Source organism: Aethalodelphis obliquidens, unplaced genomic scaffold (genome assembly GCF_003676395.1).
Source record: "Aethalodelphis obliquidens isolate GAN/ISIS:26980383/991018 unplaced genomic scaffold, ASM367639v1 scaffold42, whole genome shotgun sequence".
Classification (NCBI taxonomy): Eukaryota; Metazoa; Chordata; class Mammalia; order Artiodactyla; family Delphinidae; genus Aethalodelphis; species Aethalodelphis obliquidens.
Window position 1 is genome coordinate 8,607,791 of NW_020837986.1, and position 25,797 is coordinate 8,633,587.

General features: G+C 50.1%; 2 protein-coding genes across 7 annotated transcripts; one reads left to right on the forward strand and one right to left on the reverse strand.

Moving 5' to 3' along the window:
• Positions 1-1,324: 1,324 nt before the first annotated feature.
• BLCAP (BLCAP apoptosis inducing factor) lies at positions 1,325-25,298 on the forward strand. Of its 5 annotated transcripts, none has more exons than XR_003427106.1 (6): positions 1,334-1,463; positions 9,814-9,932; positions 15,371-15,953; positions 16,613-16,810; positions 23,623-23,840; positions 24,866-25,298. XR_003427106.1 is itself a non-coding variant. In XM_027078333.1 (2 exons), the coding sequence occupies exon 2, from the start codon at positions 9,990-9,992 to the stop codon at positions 10,251-10,253; it is 264 nt and encodes an 87-aa protein (XP_026934134.1). In that variant the 5' UTR covers positions 1,325-1,463; positions 9,814-9,989; the 3' UTR covers positions 10,254-12,892. The 5 variants fall into 5 exon arrangements, 1 of the variants encoding a protein (XP_026934134.1); XR_003427108.1 differs by having other exon boundaries at positions 15,371-15,585; XR_003427107.1 differs by lacking the exon at positions 15,371-15,953.
• On the reverse strand, positions 5,450-8,017 carry NNAT (neuronatin). 2 transcript variants are annotated; one of them, XM_027078336.1, is made up of 3 exons: positions 7,820-8,017; positions 6,813-6,888; positions 5,450-6,578 (listed from the first exon to the last, which is right to left on the reverse strand). In XM_027078336.1, exons 1-3 carry the CDS (start codon positions 7,889-7,891, stop codon positions 6,349-6,351), a joined length of 378 nt encoding a protein of 125 aa, XP_026934137.1. In that variant the 5' UTR covers positions 7,892-8,017; the 3' UTR covers positions 5,450-6,348. The 2 variants fall into 2 exon arrangements, with proteins under 2 accessions (XP_026934137.1, XP_026934135.1); XM_027078334.1 differs by having other exon boundaries at positions 5,565-6,578; positions 6,808-6,888.
• Positions 25,299-25,797: the final 499 nt, after the last annotated feature.

A 25,797-nucleotide genomic window follows, 5' to 3' on the forward strand; every position in this document is an offset into this window, starting at 1 on the left:
GGTTCCATTAATTTTTTTTTTTGGCCAGACTGCGCAGCCTTCAAGATCTTAATTTCCCAACCAGGGATCGAACCCGCGCGTTCGGCAGTGAGAACATGGAGTCCTAACCACCAAACTGCCAGGGAATTCCCCTCCATTAATTTTTCATAGCACTCTTCATATTCCCCCACAGCATTTCCCATCATGCATAATTATATATTGATTTGATTTAAATTATTAACAGATAGTGATCATTTGATGATTAAAAAAATTTATTTTATTGACGTATAGTTGCTTTACAATGTTGTGTTAATTTCTGCTGTACAGCAAAGTGATTCAGTTATACCTATATATACATTTCTTTTTCATATTCTCTTCCATTACGGTGTATCACAGGATATTGAACACAGTTCCCTGTGCTATACAGTGGGACCTTGTTTATCCATTCTATATACAGTATAATAGTTTGCATCTGCTAATCCCCAGCTCCCAATCCATCCCTCCCCCACCCCCTCCGCCTTGGCAACCACAAGTCTGTTCTCTATGAGTCTGTTTCGTACATATGTTCATTTGTGTCATATTTTAGATTGCACATATAAGTAATCTGATGATTGCTTTTCCACCCCTCCCCCACTCTCCCCCAGTAGCCGGGCATCTCCTTGAATTAGAACAGCGCCTATTTCACGCTCCATTCTATCCTCTTGCCTTTAGCACTGCATTTACACACAGTAAGCGCTCAAGGAATGTGCTTATTTAGCTAATAAATCGATACATTGACTCATTTAATCCCTATAACAACCCTGTGAAGTAGGCATTTCATCAGATTCGGGGAAGCTAACAGTCGGGGTGGGCAAGTGGCTCGCCTAAAGTACAGGGCAAGAAGAAGAGTCAGGTCCTGACCCAAGTCAAATCCTAAATTCTGAGCCGGAATATTTCCGCTCCTGATCTTTGGCCTTGGTAAAGGGGCCAGGGAGGAGGCGGACTTTGAGCCACGGGAACGTTTTCACAGATTACACGGGTCATCCACGAGGACCAAAGCGAACAATCGTTCACCTACAGAGACTAGGATACGCCCCCTCTGCTCTAAATGTGTAAAGATCACAATCCACTGCATATGTATGAGGGGACCAAGGCGGGGGGGCGTGATTCGGAGCTGTCCTGGATGCGCCTGATCAAAAATTCTTCGGATTTGAAGACTTCAGAACCCCCAGATTTCTGAACACATTAGCAAAAAGTCTTCAGATGGTCATCTGTGGCACACGTTAGGAGGATATCGGGCATAGAAGACCCCCCCAATTTAGGTCGTATTATCAGGCATCTGCCGTAGGCAGCCCGACCCCAGAAGGGGTCCTCGGTCGGCTCGACTAGAAGACGAAGGGGGCGTCTCCCCTGCTTCCTGCGGCATCGGAGGCGAGTTGAGGTGGTGGCAGGCTGCGGCTACGAAGGCGTCAGCGGTGGCGGCGGCGCCATGGCAGGGCTCGCAGGTACCGTGGCGTCGGCCTCTTGGGGGCGGGATGAGAGGCCCTTAATGCGGCCGCGCCGCCATGTTGTCCCTTCGGGGTCACCTTAGGCGTCGTCCGGTCCCTCTCTGGGGTTTTCCTTCCGCGCACCCTGAGGGCCGCCCCTGTCCGGTGTCACGTGATTGCCCTGTTTGGCCCCCCAGCCTGGGCCTTGGGGGGTCTCTTCGTGGCCCGAGGGCAGGGCACTGGACTCCTGGGTTCTCGTTCAGGCCTCCAAGGTCAGCACTCGCCTGTCTGCTTCTGGGATGGGGCAGGCAGAGCTGGGGAGCTCGGGGCTGGGGGTGCGACAACCTTTTCTCCGGCCCCGGTGCACGTGGCAGGGGGCCCAGCTTCTGAGATGCCTGTCACTCTGTCCCCGCCACTTAAGTTACCTTTTTTTTTTTTTTTTTAAACCAGAAGGGGCGTGGGGGAGAGGAGAGAAAAGGGTCTCCCTCCCCGGGTCCCCGCCTTGGTGTCTGGGGTGATAGGTTGACGCTCTGCTTTGGGTCGCGGGTGCTTCTTACTCTCTCTAATTTTACACCAAGTCCGGACACCCATTCCCTTTCCTACAGTATATGTGGGGAGTGGCCCTCAAGGGCAGCTGAAGGAATGGGTTGCCTGGCACACTAATGGCCTGGAGAGAAGAATGGGGGATGGGGGACAGTTGCTTTTTCCTTCCCTCTTCCACACCTTATTTAATTTCCTTCCAGGCCTCCGTGTCCCTTTTCAACGCTAAATGTTGGGGCAGACTGGGGTCTGTCCTGGGAAAGAAACGGCCTTTCTGTTTATAGGTTCGGATCATGTTTTATCCCTTTCAGGGAACTGGTGTTTTGGGGACAGCTTCTGTTTGCCCTGCTTGACATGGTACAGCCATCCCCTCAGCCTTCTGGACGGCAACACTAAAGCCAGGAGAGACACACACACACACACACACACACACACACGTTCCAGCTTAAGTGCTAATGCCAAGTGTTAGATCTTGTTTGTTTGTTTGTTTGTTTGAAATCAGAGACTAATTAATGTCAGCGAATCTGTTGAAAGATTGCCGAGCCCTGGTCGGTTTCCAGTGACCAGATCACTTCCGTATCTGAAATTGGTCTTGTTAGAATTGCTGCCAAAAACAGTTTAACCTTTTATCTGTAACATGTTGTTTCAAAGAGGAATCTGGAAGGCTGGGTTTGGCTGTCTTTTTCTGTTGTTGTTCTCTTATCTTTGAAACATATGCATTCCATTTCAAGCCTGTCGCTGTATGATATACCAAGGACCATGTGTTGCCTGCCTCTCTGACTTCCTGTTCTGGGAATGCTCTGGAATCTGGATCCTGCTGGGGAATGGGCCCCGTGGGAGGGAGAAAAGGAGGCGGAGGGGAAGCAGGATCATAACCAGAGAAGATGGTGACATGTCTCTGGGGCATATAGAGGAAATCAGATGTCTCCAGGGAAAAAGAGGCTGTTGTTAGACTAATGTTTTGTATATATGTGCACGTTTAAATCTCTGGGGGAAAACTCACTGCAAATTCAGAATCTCACTGTAGGGTACTGGCTTCTGAGTAGATAGAAGTTTGAAAATAAATGTCTGGCAAATGACTCACAGCACACCTGCTCCCTCATCCAATCCTACCCAACCCACATGCAATAAGCTGTTGCTGTCCTGCAGCGGAAGCTCAAGAAACTTGTCCTTCATTCGCAATCCAGATATTCCACAGGTAGAGGTAACAGTGTCACATAGCACCACACACTTCCGACAGTCATGATACCTAGACCCCTCTGCGGTTTAACCTCAACTGGTTAGGCTAAGAAACTAACATCCTTTGGGGGCATTAGTCCCAAGAGTCTTGCCTGTTGCTGGAGTCTCACAAAGCCATTCCAGTTCCCTCATAACTCAACTGCTCGATCCTTGGCCTCGTGGGGGCAAAGTCTTGAGGATGTGGTAGAGAAAATTTAAGCGAAGGGGGGGCCTGTGGACTAAGGGCTTTGCAACAAAACTGTAGTCATTTTCAACTCTTTTTGTTGCTCTCTATCAGAATAAAATGTTTTAATGGTATTGCTTCTGGAAAAAATGTTATAAACAAGATGTGTTTGGACTAGATTTCTAAGCATTGCACAGGAATAGAAAGTGAACACATTCCTTCCATCTTCTCTGGTGGACTGTGTTTCCTGCCATAACATGAGGGTTTGGATGGGGCATGAAAGGGGGGAGTGGACATTGCACATTCAAGCCACCCATGCGGGTGCAGCCCATCAGGGCAGCCCTTGCCTGGAAGTCTGTCATTTCATCATGCCACACTCAGAGCCCTGCTGATGGATGGATGGAGAAAGCCCTGCAGTTGGGCTTTGCCAAGATCATCTGGAAAGCCCTAGGGCTGCCAGCAGCCTCCTGCCTTTTAAAAGGGGGCCTACAGTGTCGAGAGCAGCCAGACACTTCAATGCTGCTGCAGCCTGTCCCCCTGAACCCAGCTACCTTATAACTGGGCTGAGATTAGAGCATCTGGGGCATTGGGGCTGTGGGTACACCCCTTGAGGGCTCTGAGGGGAGGGGCACCCTTTATTGAGAACACATGTTGAAATATGTTCATGGTTCTCTGCATTTAGTGTGGAAAACCACAGAAACTCCCAGTCTTGAGGCTTGCCAAGATACAGGCTTCAGAAGGGAGGTGTGGGCATTGCCTGCTGCTGAGTCACCCTGGGGCAAGAGGAGACCTACCCCACCAATAGGCTACAGTAGGGGCTGGAACCACCCAGCCTGAGGAAGATGAGGCTCCGATCGCCCATCCGCACCCTAGTCCCATTGAGTCCTGATTGCCACTTTGATGGCAGAATGTTTCTAGTATGTTGGGGTTCACTGGATCTTAGCAGTCCTTTTACAGAGGAGAACCGAAGGTGGCTAGGAGTGACCTGACCAGGTTCCCTGGGCTGACTGATAGCAAAGCCAATACTGGAATTGAGGTCTACACCCTCCACCTCCATAATTCTCTTATCTTGAACTGAAGTTATAGGTGCCTCTAAAGGTGCTAGTGGTTGGGCTGAGAAACGCTAGGACCCTAGCGCAGGGGCGGGTAACATCAGGCTCAACGGATTGAGGTCCTTTGTGCTCCAGAATTGTTTGTGACAACTGTGACTAAGGGATTTGAGGAAGTGGCAGAAAGATTTATAGCCCTCCAACTCACGCCCTGGATGTTGACCCAGGAACAGGTGTGTGGTGACAGGGGCACACAAAGCCAGAGACAAGGCTGAACAGGCGGCAGGGCCATTTGGTGAAGCAGTCAGCTGACCCCACGTAAAAGAAGCCCTGACTCACTGAGGAGTGGGAGAGAGAACTTGGGAGCCGAGCAGGCAGCCCACCCTACCACCGTGGCATGATGGCAGGGGAGAGCCCAGGGCCCGGGACCTGGTAAGCACGCTTAAGGATATGGAGGCTCGTGCTGGGAGAAGCAGAGGACCCAGTAGTGGGGAGAGTGAGCTGGAGAGAGGTTCCTGAGGGTGGGGGAGGAGACCCTGGGAAAGTAGGCGGGCCTGGCAGGATGCCCTTGTAGTGGTTCTGGTAGAGGTGATAGGGCTGGGAGGGATGAGCTGGGTGGGGGAGGTGCCACACCACACCTTTTACCCCATAGTCATTGTCCAAACCAGTGCCCCCCCCCCCTCCCCCACCCGCCCTGCTCATTTCCTTGGGGATCTTGGATGGAGATAAGACTGTGTTCTGAATTCCTGATCACTCTCTTGGTCCCTAGTACCTCCGTTTTGAGGGCTCGTCCCACTTTCCCCCCTCCTATCTTTTCCCTCCTTCCATCTTTCCCACTGATTACTTGCCAGAGCCCCTTATTCCAGGAAAACTGAAGGCACCCACACCTTTGGGCAGGTATAAGTGGTCCCTTATTCCGAGACCACAAGTGAAGATGTCCACCTTTTTCTTTGGGTGTTGGTGCGGGCATGCGGTCCTTTATCTCAGGACAGTGTTGAGATGGAACTGGGTGTGTGAAGGTTTATTCCCATTTTGTTGCTTCCCCTCCGTCCCTCTCCCAAGTACAGTGCACATCAGCCCAGTCTTAGAAGTATGTGTTGAAGCCGGAAAAGAAGTCACAGGAGACAAAACTTTTTGGTGCGCCTCCACCGCCCCGCAGGGTCCTGGGACACTGTGCGAGACAGGGGAGGTACTTTTTTTAATTTTTTTGTAGAGGCGGTCCCTGTCCTCCAGGAGCTTACAATCTAGCCGGGGAGACACAACTAATGCACACTTATACAATCATTACAATTAGCAATTACCACAATATTGACCACAATTGCGTGAGACCTGGGGGATGCAAGATCAGTGAGGGGTTGGGGGCTTGGAGAAGGTGTTTTGGTAAAGATGGGATTCGTTTTCTTGTTCAGTAGGTCCAAATTGAGTGACACATTTCTTTTGGGTGGGAGTGGGGCGAAAGAGGAACTGAGGGAGCAAAGGCAGCAAGGCTGGAATGCACATGCTGTAGGCAAGGGACAGTGAGAGGGCCCCGCTCTGTTTCTTAACCCTCCTCCCTCACCCTCTGCCCTCCAGCCCCGCCACACAGGCACGCAGTTGTCACTTGTCTGCTGCACGGAGATTCAGGGCTTCGGCTGGTGAAGTTGGAATGTCCATTCTGCTGGCTGGTGTGGTTGTCTGGATCTCTGTGGTGCGGCCTGCTGGCATGGCCGTGGCTGTGGGGCTGGGATGGTGCTGTCCCGATTTGGTCCAGATCTGAATGCGTTGCCTGTGCCCAGATCTCAGGGGTCTGCTCCCCCCATTCCCCCCTCCTCCCTCTACCGCCACCCGCAGTAGGATGGGTGCAAAGGGGTGGGGAAGGGATCTGGTGTTGTCGTCATTGTCGGTGCTGCTTCTCCGGGAGCCTACCGGCCCCTCACTGACCTTGGCAAGTGCTCCTCTGGCGAGAGGGCACAGGGGACGCCCCATTCCTGCGCGGCACTGGCTCCCATGCTGGTGGAACTGCACAGGAGCACCTGGTGACAGGGCCGCCCAGGGGAGGGGGCTGGAGCCTCAGTTGGGGGCCCGCTGGCGGCGCTCTCCCAGCACCTGCCGTCCGGTTCTCGACACGGTGTACGCCAGCTTCTGCAGGGAGTACCTGAACACCTGTGGAGAGAGAGAGAGACCCAGGACCTGCCCTTAGAGGCGAGCACCCGCAGCGTGTCTGTAGTGCTGCCGTGCCCGCCCCCGCCCCGCCCCCTGCCCCGCCCGCCTGTCCAATGAGGAGAGGCGGGTGCGGGCGCAGCTTGTCCACGAGTCAGGGCAGCTGGAGCTTTTCCAACTGTGCTGAAGGCTGCATGGCCGCAAGCTGATTGGACCCACAACTTAGGTATACCTCACTTCTCGCAATGGGCTGTGTCCCTGGAGGATTTCGAAAAGCGAATCCTACCCAGTAAATGCAGCATTCCAGGAACACCTTGAAGGAAATATGCGATTCCTTTGGCAAAGGATTCCTTTAGCAGGGAATTCTTCCTGCAAGGGGTGCTTTTAGGGTAGATGATTTTATGGGCAAAGCAATTTCTTCTGATTTATTTCTTTTTACACAAAGCGCTTTGCCTCTATTTGATTTTTTTTTTTTAATAAAGCGAACTGTCCTTTTTCGGAAGCGCTTTTTTTCTGTTCTATTTTTCCTGCAAAGAACCTTTTCCTCTAATTGTTTTCTTCAAAGCGCTCTTATCGATTCATAGTTTGTTAGCTCCTTTGTCTAATATTTTTTCTGCAAGGCGCTTTTTATCTAATGCATTTTTTTCTGCCAAGTGCTTTTGTCTGATTTATTCTTCCTGCAATGCGCATTTTCTCTAATTCATTTTTTCCCGCGAATTTTTCTGATTTGTTATAATCTTGTTTGCGAAGTGCTGTTTTTGTTTTTCCCCTGAGAAGTGCCTTTTTCTAACTTATTTTTTGTCCCACCCCCGCAAGTACTATATTTTCTAAAGGAAAATTTCCCCGCAATGCGCAATTTTTTTAAGGCGGAAAAATTCCGCTGTGTGAGCGGTAAAGTCTCTTTTCGCAAAACAGAAGTGCCCCGCCTCCCTCCTGGGGTCGAGTCTCACGTAGCGGTATTTTCTTACCACGTTGGTCGCTAAGAGCCTCGGCGATCGTCCGCGGCTGGCGCCCGCCGCGCCCCAACTCTTTGTTCCCAGGCGGGCGCATTGGGAAGGGTCTACGCGAGGAGGAGGGCGCAGGGGACGGGCGGGGGCGTGCGGTGCCGGCCGCGGCACTTGGGTGGGCAGGGATCGCGGCAATCAGGACAGGACGGGTCGGGATGCGGCAATTGTGACGCGGGCTTGCCGGTTCAGGGGGCGCACATCGCGACCCTCTCCCACCCAGCACCCGGGCACACTTACCTGCAGCAGCACGCGGAAAATGTACCAGCCGATGATGAGCAGTTCAGCCGAGGCTGCTGCCACTGCTGCCATGGTTCCGAGAGTGGTGGGTGGGTGGTTGAGAGCGAGTGCTGCCGGTTCCGAGGTCCGTTCGCCTCTCGGAGTCCGCTGTTGGGCGCACTGCCGCAGCCGCGGTGGCCGCGCCTTAAGTATCCGCCCACCGCCCAAGTGCGCATGCGCGCTTGGGGGGGGGTCCGTGAGGAGGGGTGGCCGGGGGCGCTCCTCATTCGTCAGGAGAGGAAAAAAAATAATCCATCTGTTCTTTCCACACCGACCCCCGCCTCCTGAGTTCATCTTAGCCCCTTTCCAGAAGATTCCGCTGTGCCCGCGTTTGAATTTTAATGTAAAATGGAGGGGAAATGCAACTCTGAGTTAGCGCATAGGGTAAGAGTACTGGTGCGCACCCCTTAGTAGCGGAGCCCATCTCTCCAAGCCCGGGCCTGCAAATTCGAGCCCAGTGTCCGGTGCCACGCCAGATCACACCTGGGCAAGGATGGAAAAGCAGAGGGACCTAATTTAGAGAGGGATCATCTGCCCCGCGGAGCAAAAACAGGTGCCCCTTCCAGAAGCCTTGGCTTCACAGGCCCCCCCGCTCAGCACTCTTTTTCTAATATTCGTTGTATTAGAAGACCACGTCCTCTGCTTTGCGAGAGCCTCTGAGCGCGGAACCTTTCCCTGATGCCCGCATCCCGCTTCTTACGGTTGCTAGATCTACAGCGGTGGCAGCTGTAGGGAGCCGAGCCAGGGCACTGAGCCCTAGATGCAAAAGCGATAGTCATCGGGTGTCTACCCTGTAGGAGGGATGGCGCCTTTGTATGCACGGAAGGGATGGGATGAGCTCTCCAAAGAAGTGGTCTGAATGCGCTCTGGGATAGTTTTCTGCTAGGCGGGTAATTCAACCTCTGCTCCCCTACCCCCCAGGCGCTGGTAGGTCTTCCTCAGCCAGCGAGGTTCTTTGTACCCGTTGCGCTGGGCGTCTGGAGCTTGGAGGAGGGTTTTGCTACCGCCGCCAGAGGGTCGTGGCTGCTGCCGCTCCGATTCTTGGCGCGGCACGAAGACCGGAATGCGGTCTGCGAGCGCGGCCCTGGCGCACCGGTGGCCCGCTGCTCGAGAGCACCACTTCTCTCCAGCAAACTGCCTGGCACAGGGGCCAACTGGCATTTGCCCCTATGTGAATAGAAAATTAATTTTGATTAAAAGCTCATAGAAGTCAAGTTCTATACAGTGCCGGCAGCAGATGGAGAGCACAAGGCAACCCAGAGAGGTCAGTTTGGACTAAGTAGCATGGTGATTTTTTTCCCTCTACATTGACTTTCGAAGAAGTTGGCCGATTTTAATAAAATGACGCCGGATTATTTGAAAAAGGCAAGCTCATTCTAGGCTGCCATCTTAAAACAAAATATTCGGTGATGCTGCCGCGGCACCTTCCCAGAGCTTGCAAGGATCCATTGCCGGCAATCTCCCGCCGGCAGTGCGCCACTAACTACTTTAACTCTCCACTGAGCACCTGCTGTGAGAGATACTAGATACAGAATCCTTTTCTTATTCCTCAGGGGTCACAGCATGGAGCCCATGGCCGTCTGGTGGCAACCACAGGGCGGTATTGTGAGGTCTGGGTCCCTTGAGGACGGGCCGCAGCCCCAGGAGGCGATACATGATCTCTGCTGGGCAGGGCCCAGGCAAAGCCAGGCCACTGTGCGGGACCTGCCTAGAGCCCTCTGGCCTAGCCCCAAGAAGGGGAGACACCCAGGATGCTTCTGGAAAGGGTGACTTGGAGAGGAGTAGACTTCCATGGGTGGGCAGGGAGGAAGGGGCATTCACATTTGCTGTTGTTAACCATGATCCATTTTTCCAAATAAGTATACATTCTGTTCCTGTTTTTTTTTTTTTTTTTTTTTTTTGTCTGTCTGTCTGTTTCGTGTCTGTTTGTCTGTTGTGTTGACTTTTCTCTTCAGGATCCCTGCTGCCTTGGTGATCCCGGGCTGACAGCCAGAGACCACAGCGGCTCAGCTCCTGGAGAGCGAGGGTTGAAGAAAGCAGAGGGCAGCCGCCCGCGCCCGCTGGCTCCCATTAGGTCGGTTCCTGCAGCGGTGCCCGGTGGCCTTGGCGAAGGCCCTGTCCAGCAGAGATCATGTATTGCCTCCAGTGGCTGCTGCCCGTCCTCCTCATCCCCAAGCCCCTCAACCCCGCCCTGTGGTTCAGCCACTCCATGTTCATGGGCTTCTACCTGCTCAGCTTCCTCCTGGAACGGAAGCCTTGCACAATTTGTGCCTTGGTTTTCCTGGCAGCCCTGTTCCTCATCTGCTATAGCTGCTGGGGAAACTGTTTCCTGTACCACTGCTCCGATTCCCCGCTTCCGGAATCGGCACACGACCCCGGCGTTGTGGGCACCTAACAGCCAGCCCAGTTAGCTTTCCAAGGAAGCAGAAGACGGGAGGGGAGGCATTGACATAGGTCATAAAGCATTGGAGTTTCAAATCCCGCGGCCCTGTGGGGGCCACATTCCTGATGGCGCCTTTCTGGCCTGTGACGTTTTATCCTTATAATGTGAATAATAGCACTGACCGGTGCTTTTATCGTAGAGTCCTGTAGTCGTGGGTGGTCTCGTGGTTGTGTGTGTTCTGTCCCCATCTTGGACCCTGACTGGCAGGATGGCCACCCCCCTCGCCTCATTCCCACGAGGAGCCTGCACCCATCCTGGTCAACTGCCCCAGCATGATCCGGGCAGATAAAATGCCAGTCTCATTGTCACCTCTGTGACCCTTCCTTGTCAGAGTGTTACTGACTCCTCCGTCCCTCTCTTGGCTTCCTGTTAGTTCTCCTTAGCCCTTTCCTTTTTTGGGGAGCACCTGTCCAAGACAGGGCTCAGTTCTGCACTTATCTCGAATATAAAGAGATTGCTGATGCCCGAGAGCCTCGCTTTTTCATTCTTCTTCCCTGGCCGGCGGGCTAGACAGAATTGTGTCTTGACTGCTGTCCACAAATCTTCAGTATTTTCCCCACGTCATTTTGAAGGAAGAAGTAACAGATACATGTTGCTCTTTCACCTGGGGGTCTGGGCTCCTGCTCAGCAGCCCAGCTTCGTTTCCTCTGCCCTTCCTCCTGCCTGTCTCAACTGTCGCAAGGAGGGGGCCTCATTTTGTCTCCCATGCATGCTCTGCAGGATTGATGTGTGGTGTGTTTACGTAGATCTAGCAGTCCCCAGCCGAGTGAATGGGAGAGTACTTGTGTGTTGCATAACAGCCACGATCCCCTGATAGGTGTTTGGATATTTTTTGGTGTGGTGTGCCGTGCGTGCGCGTGTGTGTATACGTACGTGTACAAGTACATGTGTAAATCCTTTTTAAAGAAGCTTTATCGAACGTGTTGTGATTTTGAGGTGTAGCAATAGCTAGCTTGTAGGGGCCGCTACAGTTGGTATTTAGTATGGGGATTGCAGAGTGACCAGCACACTGGACTCCGAGGTGGTTCAGACGAGACAGAGGGGAGCGGTGGCCATCGTCCTCATGCCAGGAGCTTCTCCGGTCCTGCGCGTATAGACTGTATACGTTACGAAGAATACACGGGAAGACTTTGTGACTGTCACTTGCTTTTTTCTTTTTCTGCGCTTCAGTAAAAGTGTTGGCACATGACACTGTCTCCTGGCCCCTGCCCGCTGGGGATCAGCATGGTTGTCCTTCCAGTCTAAACCATCCATCTTTCTCTTGGCTGAAGGGGGAGGGAGGTGGGCCAGGCAGAGGACAGAACTGGAGGCAGTCCATCTAGGGGACGGGACTGCGGGGCCACACTTGTGGAACATTTGGACTGCTATTCTGGAGCTTTTATTTCTGGTGTGTTCGTTGCACAGCTGTTTGAAATGTTTAATAAAGCTTTATAAACTTTCCTCTGTGGTTTTATGTGGCTGCAGTCCCTGTGGGTCGTGGTGTTGGATTTCTGAGTTGGTGGGGGGCAGCGGGTAGCATGGAGGGGCTGAGGCCTTGGCGCCACAGTACCTTAGGCTGAAAATTTGATCTGCTCTCTGGAGAGCAGATGGTGGGATTGGGGGCGGGGGAGCAGGGGGCAGGCCAGGCGGTGAACAGGAGGGAGTCTGAAAGTTTTCAGAGATGAGACATTTGCGTTTCTCAGCTCCCATGGCTTCTCGCCTGAAACTGTTTCCCTCCGTAGGAGATTTGAGTAACCGATCCCTTGACAAACAACTTAAGACAGCTGGAGCTCTAATCATCAAGAATTTTTATGGTGCTGCTTTTGAAGTAAAAATAAAGTGAAACCCCTTATGGCATTTCAAGTGGAAAAATAAATAAGGTTGGCCGTCCACGTAGGGGGCTCCGGGCGATGGCTGGAAGTGCGGGAGTGGCGTGGTTCTGTGCCGTCAATGTGCACGTGCTCCCATGGCCGTGACCTTTGAGACAAAGCTGGGTGGCTTGCCAGGGCCCTGTGCTGGGTGTCCACCTCTCCATCTCTTCTCCTTCTAGAAAACATAACAGGAACACTGCCTGTCCAAGGCACAGGGCTGTTGTCAGAGTTTATTGTTGTAAAAGGGCTTGGGTGGTTTCATAAAAGGTCATCTGTTATACCTAGATTGGTAATTTATTGCTATGAAGTTTTGTGTAGTTTTCTCCTGCCCTTTGCAATCTCCGCATCGTCAGTGTATCCCTTTTTTCATTCCCACCATCGCCTATCAGTGCTTTTCCTTTTTTCGTCAAAACTTGCCAAAGGTTTGTTCATTTTGAAGGTGTTTTCAGAGAACCAAGCTTACTGATTATGTCTGCTGGGTATTTTCCCTATCTGATGCTTTTGTGTTTTTACCTCTGCATTCTTTTGTTTCCTGCGTTTCTGGATGTATTTTGTGGTTCAGCAAAGTCTTGACAAGTTGAGGAGTGTTACACGTGGAAAGGATGGTTTGTTCAGCAAACATTGAGCCCCTGTACTGGGCTTGCTGGGGATTTCAGGGGTAAGACCCAGGCCTGACTCTCCAGGAGCGCATGACTCTAGCCTAGTGGGAAGACTTAAGAAAATAGACACCTGCAAATTCCAGACACAAAACAAACAAACAAGGCTTTTGTGGCCACGCTCTCCTGTGGAGGCACCTGGATGATAAATGAAGCCAAGATTATTGCTTGCTTTGCTCTCCCTCAGAAAGCCGCTTTCTGTCATAGGTCAAGCTCGCTAAAGAGTCACAAACAGGCCTCCCTCTGAAAGATTTGTGGCCCTTTGCAGCAGGGAGCCTGCAGCCCACCCTTTCCAAGGTGATGCCACATCAGCGTTCTGTCTGCCCAGCACTGCTCTCCACCTGCCAAGGCAGCACCAGCAGCACCCTGCCCCCTCTGCCTGAAATGCCTTTCAGGAAAATGAGAAGTGGATACCTCTTCTGGAAAAGAGCAGGGTACCAGGTCTTAGAAAACCACACCCTGCAATTCTGCCAGTCGCCGCGGCTCCTAGTGTTGCTCGTGTGGTACCTGGTAACCACAAGATCCCATGAGGCCTAGGTCTGGGCTTCTTTAGGAACTGGTCTGTGCCCTGCTCTGCGCCTCAGTTTCCTTGTAGGTAAGATGTGGGCTTTGGAGCAAACACAGTCTTCCTACCCCTAATATACTGGGAATCCTTTCTCCGAGGATCTTCGGGTCCTCCTGGATGCATTTGAGGGAAGGTGATTGAGCTCTGGGAAGGTGGCACTGCCCTTGCAGGGCAGCCTGCATATGCCTTATGCTTTAATGATTGTACCACATGCGCCTAGATATGCCTCTGTCAGGAAGCCTTCCTGGACTCTTCCCTCTCCCTAGAGATCCAGTTGCCTAGATGACTTCACCCAGCCCTCTGTTGAGTGCTAGTGGTCATGCAGACTTTCTCTTTCGCAGTGATTGGGCTCCCCTGACCTCCCTAGGGGGCTTGCATTGTTATTTAATCTGAGGTACTTGTCAGAATCCTGTACAGGACCAGGCCTTGGGGTCACACAGTGGACAGGGTGGACCATCTCTGCCATCAGGGAGTCATCCAAGCTAATGGGAAAGGGGATGACCTTGGGCAGAAAATCCCACAGATAGATATAATATGGACTGTGGCAGGTGCCCTAAGAGCAGTCTAGGGGGCACCTGGTGTGGGCTGGGGAGGATTGATGTTCAGGCTGAGACCTGAGGACGAGTGTAAATGTTGGAGCAGTGAAATAACAAATGAGATGTTATTTCTCACCATCTAATCAAGCATCTCTGCTTACAGCTGAAGAGACTGGGCTGAAAGCAAAATGAAGGACCACCAGTATCTGGCTGCCCTGGAGGGCTGTATTGGGAGATAGTAAGGGGGGTTGAAGGTTGACGTGTTGGTGGCGGTCCCCCAAACCCAGTCCTGAGTGAGAAGTCTTCAGTTTCCAACTGACTGGAACCATCACAGACAAGGATCTGATGGGAGTAGGGGGTGACCCAATCAGAACAGCATTTAATTTAAGGTGGGATTTTTTTCAGTAGGGAACAGGATAGCATTTGAGCAGTAACAGCAGCAGGACTGTCAAGAAGGTCACTGCCCTGTCTAGATCATTGGGAATGGGGAGAAGTAGATCCAAGGAGCCATGGTGGGTGAGGAAGGGAAGGCAGGAGAAAGAGCGGGCTGGGGAGGAGGACAGAGAAAGATGAGAGACTCCCATTGAATAGCTGCAGGAAGTGAGGTCAGGGAGGGGTCATCCCTTGTGTTCAGTTGGCTGCGGGAGCCAGAACCCAGTCTCCTGGCGTCTATTGCAAAGCTCACCCCTCATCTCCCAGCCCCCTAAAGGGAGAAAGGGTCACTGCTCTGAAAAGAGGGAGGAACTAAGCAGTGCTGTCCTCAGCAAGCCAGGGAAGGTGATCCTGACTAAAAGCCAGAAGAGGGGCAGAGTTTGGTCTGCCAGGCTTCAGGGAGAGAATTCCACATCGCGAGAAAAACTTTGATTAGAGCGGGCTCAAGATGAAGGGGAGGAGCTGGCCGAGCAGCAGCTGGAGGCTTCAGACAGAAGCCCTGGGTCTCCCTCTCCGGCTCAGTGGGCGGGGACTTGGGGAACACTTTAGGACCGACAAACCTTGAGCGACAAGGTTTCAGGGAGCCCGGGCCCTATGCCCCCACCTCTTTGACCACACGTCCCTGAGCCTCAGTTTCCTCACTGGCAAAATAGAGATGGTAACACCCCCTGTAGCCTGGCTCAAGGCCAAGTCTTCACAAATGTTACTGCCTCTCTTCTCTGCCCTACCACCCTCCACCGACCCTTACTGGGCTCAGGCTTCATAGGGATGTGGTATGATCGTCCAGCTCTCCCGCTCATTCATTCCTGCAGGGAGCATTGCCAGGCCCTGCGCCCAGCCCAGAACCTGATAAGACCATGCCCTCCGTGAGGAGCTCCTGCGGCAGCAGCGGGGAGGGCATCGAGGCAGTCCTGCAGGCACATGATCACTGTGCTGTGTCATTGGGGCCGTGTGGAGTTAGGGAGAGACCTCATTTGCGAGGCCGGATGTCAGCACCTCAACATGAATTCCCTTAATTATTTTTTACAAGCCCCGAAATGACAAGATCCTAAAAGGGAAAGGAACACCTAGACGGTGCTCTTTCCTGAGAGGCCAGAACCCTGGCTTTGCATCCCTGCTTGGCCACCAGCTCGCCTAGGACCGTCCATGGATTTTTCCCTCTTGGAAAGAAATCACTGCCCATTCGGCCTCCTCCTCATGAGGAACTGGTGCGGGGATGTTTGAGAGTGCCCTGTCAGATACGGGGTAAGCACGAACCTTCTCCACAGACTAACCCTTTGAGCGGTTCTGGCCTCTCACCTCTTTTCCTGGACAACCTGTGGAGAGTCTACAGGGGGACGCCTCACTGCTTCTTCCGAAGCTAAACTCTGCCGATCCCCGCCCCACACTGCTAGTGGCCGCCCTCTAGGGCAGGGCGGGGAGCTGAGCCCTGGGCCTGATCCCCACCCCCTTGCCACGTGACCTTGCTCTCCTCTGCTCATTCTTCTCCAGGCACCGCCCCCCAACGCCCATCTGTTCACCTAGGAGGGGTTGGCCCAGGAAGTCTTTAACGTTCGAAAGCCATCTTCTGTGAAATATCAGTGAACTTTATCCTTGTTACTTCAGTCTTAAAGGTATTGGTTGAAAGAAAGTATGTTAAGACAAGCAAGCATTTAATCAAAGGGTTTTTTGCATTAAAGAATAAACTTTACATCTCTGGGGTGCAGAAGTGTCAAGAATCTTAGAGTCAAAGCAGACTCGGGAGGGTCTCTGAGGGAGGAAGACAAACATAACCCTTCCTTGGTTCCCTGTTGCTTGTGGTCCTGACTCAGCTTGGCTGTCAAAGCCCTGAACCACCCTTGAGGGTGGGGGCTTGATCTTTGTCCCTTGACCAGGCACAGCACCTGTCTGACCAGGCCTGGATAGAACCTGCTGGTTGGCTGGCCAGGGCCGTGGATGGCTGGAAGGCTCAGTCAATCTCCAGACCCCCTAAGGAGCTGAGTGGCCCTCACTCTCCTAGAAGTGAGGGAATTCAATGTGCCTCCCAAGGCTCCTCTTGGCAACTCTGAAGTGGCAGTATTTTCCAGCCTCTAGGGTCATATTTTACACACAGATATCACAGACACTAACATGTCACAAAAGATACGTGAGAAGAACCTTGTAAAAGGCTCTATAGCCTGGTATCCTTCCTGTGGCAACAGGTGGCTGTGAATCACCTCCCCTCCCTGGGCCTCAGTTTCCCCATGTGTAAAATGAAGCAGTTGGACTAGATAATCCTTGAGTTCCTTTCTAGCTCTAGCATCACCCTCAGATGCCCTGGTACCCAGAACAGTAATTGGACAAGGGGCATGGTGACCCCAGGATCTGGGTCAGTCCACATCTTGGAGCATGGCGGAACCGATGGCTGCAGCCCCCTGGAAGCTGAACGTGGCAGGAACTGGCTGAGAGATTTTTTTGCTGATGGTGAAATGTCCTGGCAGAGTCTATGCAGGTAGGTTGATACAGGTGAGGGGAGGGGTTGGGCTGTCCCTCCCTTGTGGTCCCCAAGTAACATATCCTTGCAGAGTCAGAAGCTTCCAGGACTGTTTGCTGGGTGCCAGCTAGATTCAGCCACTCATATTGGCAAAGTGGGTGAACCGTCTTTCCGCACACTGTCCTGGCAGGGCTTGCAGAAAGACTTTCTGCTGCCACCCTTAAATGCTTCCCTGCAATTCATCGTTATTGTGTCTAGAATCATACCTTCCTATAGCCTTTTGGTTCCCTGTCCAGGTGGCATATTCTCTGAGGATGTTGTGGTCCTGATGCCATAATCAGCCAGGAATAACTTAGCTCAGTGTCAGAGCCACAAGGGGAAGACTTGTCCAAAGTTGGAACTCTGACTATTGAAAGAAAAATAATAATCCATTTTCAACCTCACCTCAGAGCACACCCCCAAATTCAAAAACTTTTGATCAGAAAGGAGACATAAACCCATTAAAAACCAGAGAGAAAAAAAAAAAAAAACAGAGAGAAAAGGAATTGGATATTTAAAGTGTCTGAAAGGGGGAGCCCCTCTAAGCTAAAAAGCAACAAAATGCAAGAAGGCAAAGACCGACCAATTTGAATACATCAAAACTAAGTATTTCCAAAGTCAAACAATATCACAAGCAGAACCAAAAGGCAGAGTGGGTAAACTGTTTGCAGATCCATACTGTGTAGAAGATCACACGCAAAAGCTTAACAGTGAAAATGCAACAGATAGGTATGTAATTCATGTAAACAGCTCACAGAAGAGGAAATAGAACTGACAAAATTTTTTGAAAAAATATTCAATTTCACTAATAACAGAAGATCAAAGATAAAAAACAAAAAAGAAGCACTAGTTTTCACCAACAAATTAGGGGAAAAATGTTTAAGAATACTCAATGCTGATGAGGATACAGTGGAAGAGGCACTAGGTGCGAAGGGGAGTGTGAATTGGTGTAAGTTTTTGGAAAGTAATATGATAGTCAAAGAGAGGAGAGAGATGAAAGTTTCAAGAAAGGGCAAATGGCCTATATATTTATACAACATTTATTGAGTGTCTACTTTGTGTCAGCCATGGTGCTGGGTGTTAAAATGTGAAGATAAGATATATTGTCTGCTCTTGGGCACACAGTCAAAGAGGTAGAAAAACACAGATTCTAAAATGATATGTAGTAAGAAGGCCAGAGCTATGCTTGGGACACATGCAAAGCATGGAGCAGCTGGGGTGGGTGGTACAAGTGTGAAGCTTTATGGGAGTATCCAGGGAGGTTCCTAGAAGAGGTGCCTGGATGAGTAGGAGTTATTCAGGTAGAGGACAGAGACAGAAGTGAGAGGCATCATGGATGAACTCATAGACAGGGTTGCCAAAGTGTGAAATAAGAGGCAGGGGATGGAGAAGGCGGGACCGGATCACCTAGTGCCATGACTGTCTAATTGAAGAGTTTGGTCTTTTTCCTCTTGACAACAGGGAGTCACTGAAGCATTTTGAGTGGGCACGTGCCATGGTAAGATTTCTGTTTTAAGATGATGACTCTGGTTACTTGGAGACATTTGGAGGTGTGAGAACCAGTGAGGAGATGATTGCTTTGGTCCAGGTAGAGAGGGCAAGGCCTGAATTAGGGTGGGGGCCAAGAGGATGAAGAGAAGGTAAAGTTAGGAGAAGCTGCTGACTGACTGTTGCTGGGGTCAAAGAAAGAGAGTCAAGGATGCCTCCCCTGTTTGTGTCTTGGGCGGATAGGAGAATACCCAGGAGAAAGAGCAGGCTTGGGGGGGCTAGAAGAGGATCGTTGAGCTCCATTTTGGACAAGTTGAATGAAAGGTGGGCATCCAGGTGGAGATGGCCTGTGAGGAGCTAGGAGAGAGCTTGGATCCCAGCAGAGATTTGAATGAAAGATTTGGGTTGTGACTGATGGCAGTTGTAGCCATGGACTTTTGTGAGCTGCCCTAGGAGAATGGCAGCTGAGAAGAGAAAGGGGGTCTAAGACAGAGAACCTCTCCCCCATTTAAGGGTGGGCAGAGAGAAAGAAAAGCTCACAAAGGCAAAAGAGAAAGCAGAAAGATATGGAAAAAGCACCTGGAGCCTGTGTTGGCATGGAAACCCAGGGATGTGGAGCGTTTCCAAGAGAGAATAATCAGCCGACAAAAGAGAAAAGCCAGTTAAGTAAGGACTGAGGGCCTGGCTGGAGCAATTAGGGGCCCCTAGATCCTCACAGGGGCAGTTCCTGTGAGAGGTGGGTCAGAAGCCCCCACAAGGTGGGCAGAGGAAAGTGAAAGGGGGAGGCAAAGCAGGCAGCATGGCACCTGTCCTGGGGAGTTCGGAATATGGGGGAGAAGCTGCTAGGGCTATGATTTGAGTCAGGATGAAATTCTGGGCTGGGCTGAGAGGAAACAAGGATAGACATGATGGAAAAGAGGTTGAAAGGGCTGTCACCTAAAGTCCTCTTGTCTGTATAAATCAGAGGCAAGATCAAAGGGCATGGGTGGTAAGGAGGAATAATGGCTATTGGTGACCTTGACTAGAGCTGTTGTCAAGTAAGAAAGTCTACATGCCAGTTTGGAGCTCACAGAGGAAGTGTGGACATCTCCCTAGGGGGTAGATGGAGAACTAGGAGAAGGTGCAGAGTTCATGGAGCAGGGCCAGACTCAGCTGTGACTGACACTTCAGGGATGGATGCAGGAAGAGGATGCTGCTGCGGAGACTGAGAAGCAGTGGCCGGAGGAGAGGACCGAAAAAGTGGGGGCCCTAGAAGCCCAGGGAGGAGAGCGTTTCCAGAGGTCAGGGTGGCCATTTATGTGCCAGATGCACAGAAGTCAGGGGAGGTGAGAGCATCCCGTGGACCTGGTCTTTGGGGACCCCTGCCATAGCAACTCTGGGGGAGGGGGAGAAGCCCAACTGGGTGGGGGTGATCTGGAGACTGGCTGAGAAAGCAGGAGGGAAAAGGGAGACCTGAGAGGACAGAAGTTTCTAGAAGGTGCTGTTTCTTACACACTGACATTTGGAGGGAGGAGGGCTATGCGAGGACAGAAGAGCAGGGACAGGTAATGAACGGGGCCCCGGGAGCAGTGGGATTAAGTGTATAGGTGAAGGGATTAGTTGTGTTCGTGGAAAGGGGAAAAATTAAATCATGTACATTTTACCAAGTAACCTGATCTCTGTGTTTTTCTGGAGGTTGTTTTTATGCCCTCCCAGTACTGACTACAGCTCTAATTAGCAGTAGTTTCATCCTGCCTGATGTCTGGGGCTGTGTCTTATTCATTTTTGTACCTTTCGGTACCTAGCAACAGGCAGCGAGCTAGGTAGAGACAGAATAATTGTTTTCTGCTTGAAATCAAATGTCTGAAATGGAGGTTCAGAATTTTTTAACCACAAAGATTTTGTGACAAATACCAAGGAATTAACAGACAGGGAAATAAGAGTCAAGCTGTCTGTATGTGAGGCTGTCTGGGTCTCAGGAAATGCACTCTGCGCTCTGGTGCGGGCACAGCTCTTTATAGTTTTTATGGTGAGGTTGTGACCATTGTCTCATCTGGTCATGGCAAACCCACTTTTCTTCCCCTAGTGAGGCAGACAGCTACCGTTAGTCCCATTTCACAGGTTAGGAAGCTGAGGCCCAGAGAGGCAGGATAGAGGGAAGGAATGATGGGCATTGAAGTCGGTGGGGATAGGGCACAATCTTGAATGCTTCATTCAGGGTCTTCACCACCACTACCTGGTGGTATCTCCTAGACATTGAGGAATTCTATTTCTTCCAAAGTCAAGAGGGAGCCTTGGTCTAACTGGCGGAGCTCGGGCCTCATTCCATCCTCTGACAGGACTCGGGTGGTGAGAGGCAAGACCTGAAGGAGAGGCCTCTGTGGCTTCTGTGTGAGAGAGCATCCCATGTCCCACCACAGCCACGTAAAATAGGGAACAGGAAATCTCCCTAAACAAGCGTTGTTAGGGTGGAATAAGGGATGCTAGAAAGCCCAACGCCACCGCCCCCCCCCCAGACATCCATTATAGGAAGTAACCAGGCAGAGGCAGGGAGACCTGTTAGGAGGCCAGGGTCCAGATAAGAGAGGGAGAGGCCTGAACTAGACCAGTGGATATGGAAATAGATCCAAAACTTGGAGATAAGAACCAGAAATGATGGATCATTAGCTATTAGGGGGAGAGAGAGGGTGAAGACAAAGACTCCCATGTGTCTCTGGGGTCTTGACGGTGGAGAGACCTCTGGGAAGGGGACCACAGCATGGGGAGCCAATGTGAGGGGCAAGACAGTGGTCTCAGATACAGCCAAGGGGTCAGGGTCATAGCCAAGTGGAGCCCAGCAGGCACTTGGATCAAGGGTCTGGGGCTCAGGAAGAGATTCTACTGGAAGTACTGGCCCAGGGCCATGACCGCTCGAGTAATGGGAACCCGGAGAATGAGTGAGATCACCAGAGAATGGGGCGGGGCCCAGGGCAGAATCATGAGTTACAGTGACATTTGAAGAACCAATCAAGGTGTGGGTAGGCGACAAAGGAGAAAGAAAAGGAAAGGCCTGAGACGCGCGGCAACCAACCAGAAGAGTGGGTTGCCATGGAAACCAAGGTAGTGAAGAGTTTCAAGGAGAAAGTAATCAACACTGTCAAATGCAGCAGAGAATTCCAGTAAGATAAAGACAGGATTTTTTTTCTTTAGATTTGATGATGAGTAAGCTTTTGATGACCTTAATAAGAGCATTTTGGAAGAGTGATGGGGCATAAGCTTAAATAATGTTGAGATGTGAGGGAGAGGTGAATCTGTCGCCAAGAGTCCTTTGAGGAATCTGGAAAGAAGACTTGGAGATATGAAGGACAGGGGTGGGAAAGTTGAGCGTAGGAAAGGCAGGAGCAAGTTCATAGGCAGATGTCAACGCTCAAATGTGACGTGTTGTTTAGTGACGACGAAAGTTTATTCATTCTACATATTCTAGTTTATCACCTATTTTGTGCCTGGCATTGTGCCTAGCACTGTGGATTCTGTGGTGAATGAGTTAAAATAGGCAGATTTCCTGTTCTCATGGAGCTTGTATGGTAGTAGGGGAGAAAGACGTGAATCAGATAATCACACACATAAATGTATAACTTTTGACAGGCACTCCAAAAGAAAGGTGCCAAGTGCTGGAGGGTGCACAACAAGGGGACCTGCCCTAGGCCAACTCCAGGAGGCTTCCCTGAGGAGGTGACACTTGAACCAAGTTAAGGAGACAGAGTTAACTGGACAGAACAAATTGGAGAAGAGCATTCGGGGCAGAGGGAACAGTGTGTGCAAGGCAAGGTGCTGTGAGGCCAGAGAGGCAGGCAGTGCTGGCTGGGCGGAGCTTTAGAGGCCGGGGCTGAGCTCCTGTGTCCATCATGAGAGTGAGGGACACGTGCCTGAGGCCTGCCCTAGTATCTCCTGTGATCTGAGACTCTGGCTGGTCCATGGAGAAGTCATTAGAGGAATCACTTAGGGAGACCAGGTAGGAAGCTTCTGTCTGGACACAACACATTCTGGTCAGTCTTGGTGCTGGATGGATTGAAGAGGGGGAGGGAGAGGGGGAGGTATTCCAGAAGTCCCCTGAGTTTCTGGCTTGCCTTACTGGTGCGTGGCAGTGCTTTTCTACAAAGAAACTAGGCCTGTGAGGCAGACCCCAAGTCTGGTGGTAGACAGCTGAGGCACCCAAGCTGGGACATGGGGAGGAGGTGGCTGAATGCATGGACCTGGAACACAGAGTGAGACCGGTTCAGAACTCCTGAGGGGTCCTGAGTGGAAATGTAAATTGAAGTGGTATCAGGTTTCTGGAGCATTCTGAGGGGATGAGGGAGGCTGAGGAAGAAGAGGCCAGGCACCAACGACTGGGGCCTGTAAAAGGAAAGAACGACCCTCCTAAGGTACAGAAAAGAAAGGGCCAGAGAGGTCTTTCCCCAGAAAGATGGAGTGGTCATCAGTGGGTATGTGCAGAAAGGTCAGGGGTCAAGGGCACATCCACAAGCCCCTCCGATGTGCAACTGCACAATCACCATAGTGCCCCTGGAATTGGGCAGCCTGGGGTCCCTGCTGATTGCCACCCCCAGGGCCCATGGGAGACCTCTGGGGACCTTAACGGAGGCAGCTTTTGCCGAGGGGGGGGGGGATGATTAAGGAGAGGAAGGAGAGAGGCAGCAAAGTCTAGGCCCTTTAAATTAAATTTTAGTCTTCAAGGAAAGAGCAGTGCTGGCATATGAATATTCTGAGGGAACGGAGCCTGAGTAATGGAGTGATTAAGGATGGAGACAATTAGTGAAATGAGTTCCCACGGGGGTTGGGTTCAAGTGTGGTGATGGATAGATTAGTTTGGGGCAATAATGTGTATTTGACTGAATGGGCAAAATTTAATTATTTACCTTTTAGAGGGTAACTTGATCTCCATGTTCTTTTGGGAGCTTTTATCTGACCTATGTACCAACTACAGCTCTAATTAGCACCATTTTTATCCTGTCTCATGGCTGGGATCCTGTCTTCTTATTTTTTGTGTTTCTCAGCACCTAGCAACAGGCAGTAAGCTCTTTGGGTGCTGAATCAATATTATCTGCCTTGGAATGAAAAATCTGAAGTCAACATTCACACTTTTTGACCAGAAAGAATCTGTGACGATTCTCCGGAATTATGATGCAGGAGAGAACTGGGGTATTAAGTCATGGTGGCAGGGGTTTGCATGGGTGGGTAGGTGGAGAAAAAGTAAAGAAGTCGGCTCTCCTCGTCCTTATAAGCTCTGTGCCATTTATGCATGTTCACATTCATCATCTCATGTGAACTTCACCTTCCCCCACAAGCAACAGAGCATCACCCTACATCACAGAGGAGGGAACAGAAACTGGAGAAGCAAGTGCCTTTCTGACATAGAGCACAAGTAGCAGGAGCTGGATTCAACCTCAGTCCATCCAGGATCACAGTCCTTCTTCCCAGGACCAGGTTGAGCTGAGAGGAAGAAGAAGAGGGGTCTGTGAGGTCCAAGTGGAGACGCTCCGCAGGCACGTGCGGAAGGTTGGAGGTACGGTCCGACTGGAAACAGGATATTAAAGCATCGTATCAAACTGCGGTGATAACATCTGCAGCGCTAGCACTAGGGCAGGTAGCACTCTTGTCTAAGAAACCTCCCCCCCACATGAATGATATTTACATTGAAGCCCTCTGTATTTTTTTTTTAATGTTTTTCTTTAACCCATCTGAAACGGATTTCCGTGTGTGGTGTGACACAGAGATCTAATTTGATCTTTTTCCAAATGGATAACCAGTTGGCTAAGCACCATTTATTGTCCCAACAGTATCTTTTCTCCCAGTTCCCTACGTCTACACTCTGTTCAGGTCTGTTGAGCTGTTTGTCTACTTCTGGGCCAATACCAGATTTTAATGAGCAAAAGCTTTATCTTACTACCCAGTAAGTTGAGCACCCCTCCCTTCCTTGCCCTTTATTCTTTTTTAAAATTATCTTGGTCGTATTGCACATTTACTTTTTCATATACACTTTCGAATCAGCTTGTCAAAGTTCCATGAGAAAAATCCTGTGGGAATTTTGTGTGGGATTTCATTGAAGGGAGAAATAACATCTTTAGGATATCAGTTCTTCCCATCCGTGAACATGGTATCTGTCTCCATTTAATCAAAGTCTTATTTGTTTGGTTTGATTTTTAATGTCTTTTAATAAAGGTTGGTTGCTTTTGTCATAAAGGTTTTTCACATTTCTTATTAGGTTTATTCCTGAGTACCTTATCAGTGTTGCTCCTTTTGTGAGTGTAAAAGGTTTTGCTTTTTGCTTTCCAAATTTTAATCAATTTGCTAATCACGATGCTTCATTCGCAGACACACACTCGGAGTAAATGTGCTTTGTCCCTGGGCACACAAATGAGAGCACAGCACACATATAAAGTAGAACTAATTGGCTGGAAATGAATTAGAATTTTTGAATTAGAATTTAATTATATAAGTAATACATGAATACATTTTGCTGTTCATCCAAAATGTTTTCCGATGCCCATTGAAACACATCTTCTGTTCTCTTTTCGTGTGTTTGCACAGACGTGATGTGTACAAGCTGGAGGTGTTGCTCTCAGCTTAGTGCGCACTGTGGGACTCCTGGTGTAGCCGACGTGCTCTGCCGCAGTGTTCCTTGCAGCTGGCGACTGGCGGCCTTAGGATTACACCATGTTTGATTTTCTTGTTTCCTATTGATTGACTATTAAAATGTTTCCAGTGTCGTTCCATTAAGACAAACCTGTAAGAGCATCTTATAATTGTTCATTTTGCACATGTACAAGTATTTCTCTGGGATAGATACTTAGAAATGGAACTGATGGGTCATAAGGTATTCATATCTTAAATTCTAATAGAAATTTCTGAAGTGTTCTCCAAATTGCCTTCTAATGTAATCTCCTGCTAGCAGCGTGTGTGTGTCCATTTCCCCAGACCACGTCCAAGTTTTCCATTTTTAACCAGTCTGATGAGTGAGAAATAGTATCTTGCTTTAGTTGGCATTTTTCTGAATTACCTGCAAGACTGAAGTCTTCATGTGTTTACTGTCCATTTTCATTTCCTCCTCTGGATTGCTTGTGCATATCCTTTGCCTGTTTCTTTTTTTTTTTAAGGTTTTTTTTGTCTTTTTGCTATTGATTTTTAAGAGTTTTTTATTTGAATATTAATACTTTGTCATGTATATTGCAGATGTTTTCTACATTGTGATTTGTGTCATTTAATTGTGTAGTATCTTTTTGTCTTAGAGAAATTTTAACTTTGATACGATCAAATTTGTCAATCTTACTTTTAGGCCATTTTTACAGTCTTATTTAAGAAAGTATTCCCTGTATCAAGGTCATAAGTATTTACTGTATTTCCTTCTCTAAAATTTATAGTTTCTGTATACATACATATTTAAGCCTTTATACTATATACAAAAAATAAATTCCATATGTACAAATCTTAGGATCTAACTTTAATTCCTCCCCATTCCCCCC

Bases quoted from the DNA above. Each gene is read 5' to 3' on its own strand.
- NNAT (XM_027078336.1), bottom strand. From the start codon at position 7,891: ATGGCAGCAGTGGCAGCAGCCTCGGCTGAACTGCTCATCATCGGCTGG. The intron at 6,889-7,819 runs GTAAGTGTGCCC...ATTTCCTTCAAG, and splicing joins TTTTCCGCGTGCTGCTGCAG to GTGTTCCTGGAATGCTGCAT. The intron at 6,579-6,812 runs GTGAGGTATACC...CTCTCTCCACAG, and splicing joins GACACAGCCCATTGCGAGAA to GTGTTCAGGTACTCCCTGCA.
- BLCAP (XM_027078333.1), top strand. From the start codon at position 9,990: ATGTATTGCCTCCAGTGGCTGCTGCCCGTCCTCCTCATCCCCAAGCCC.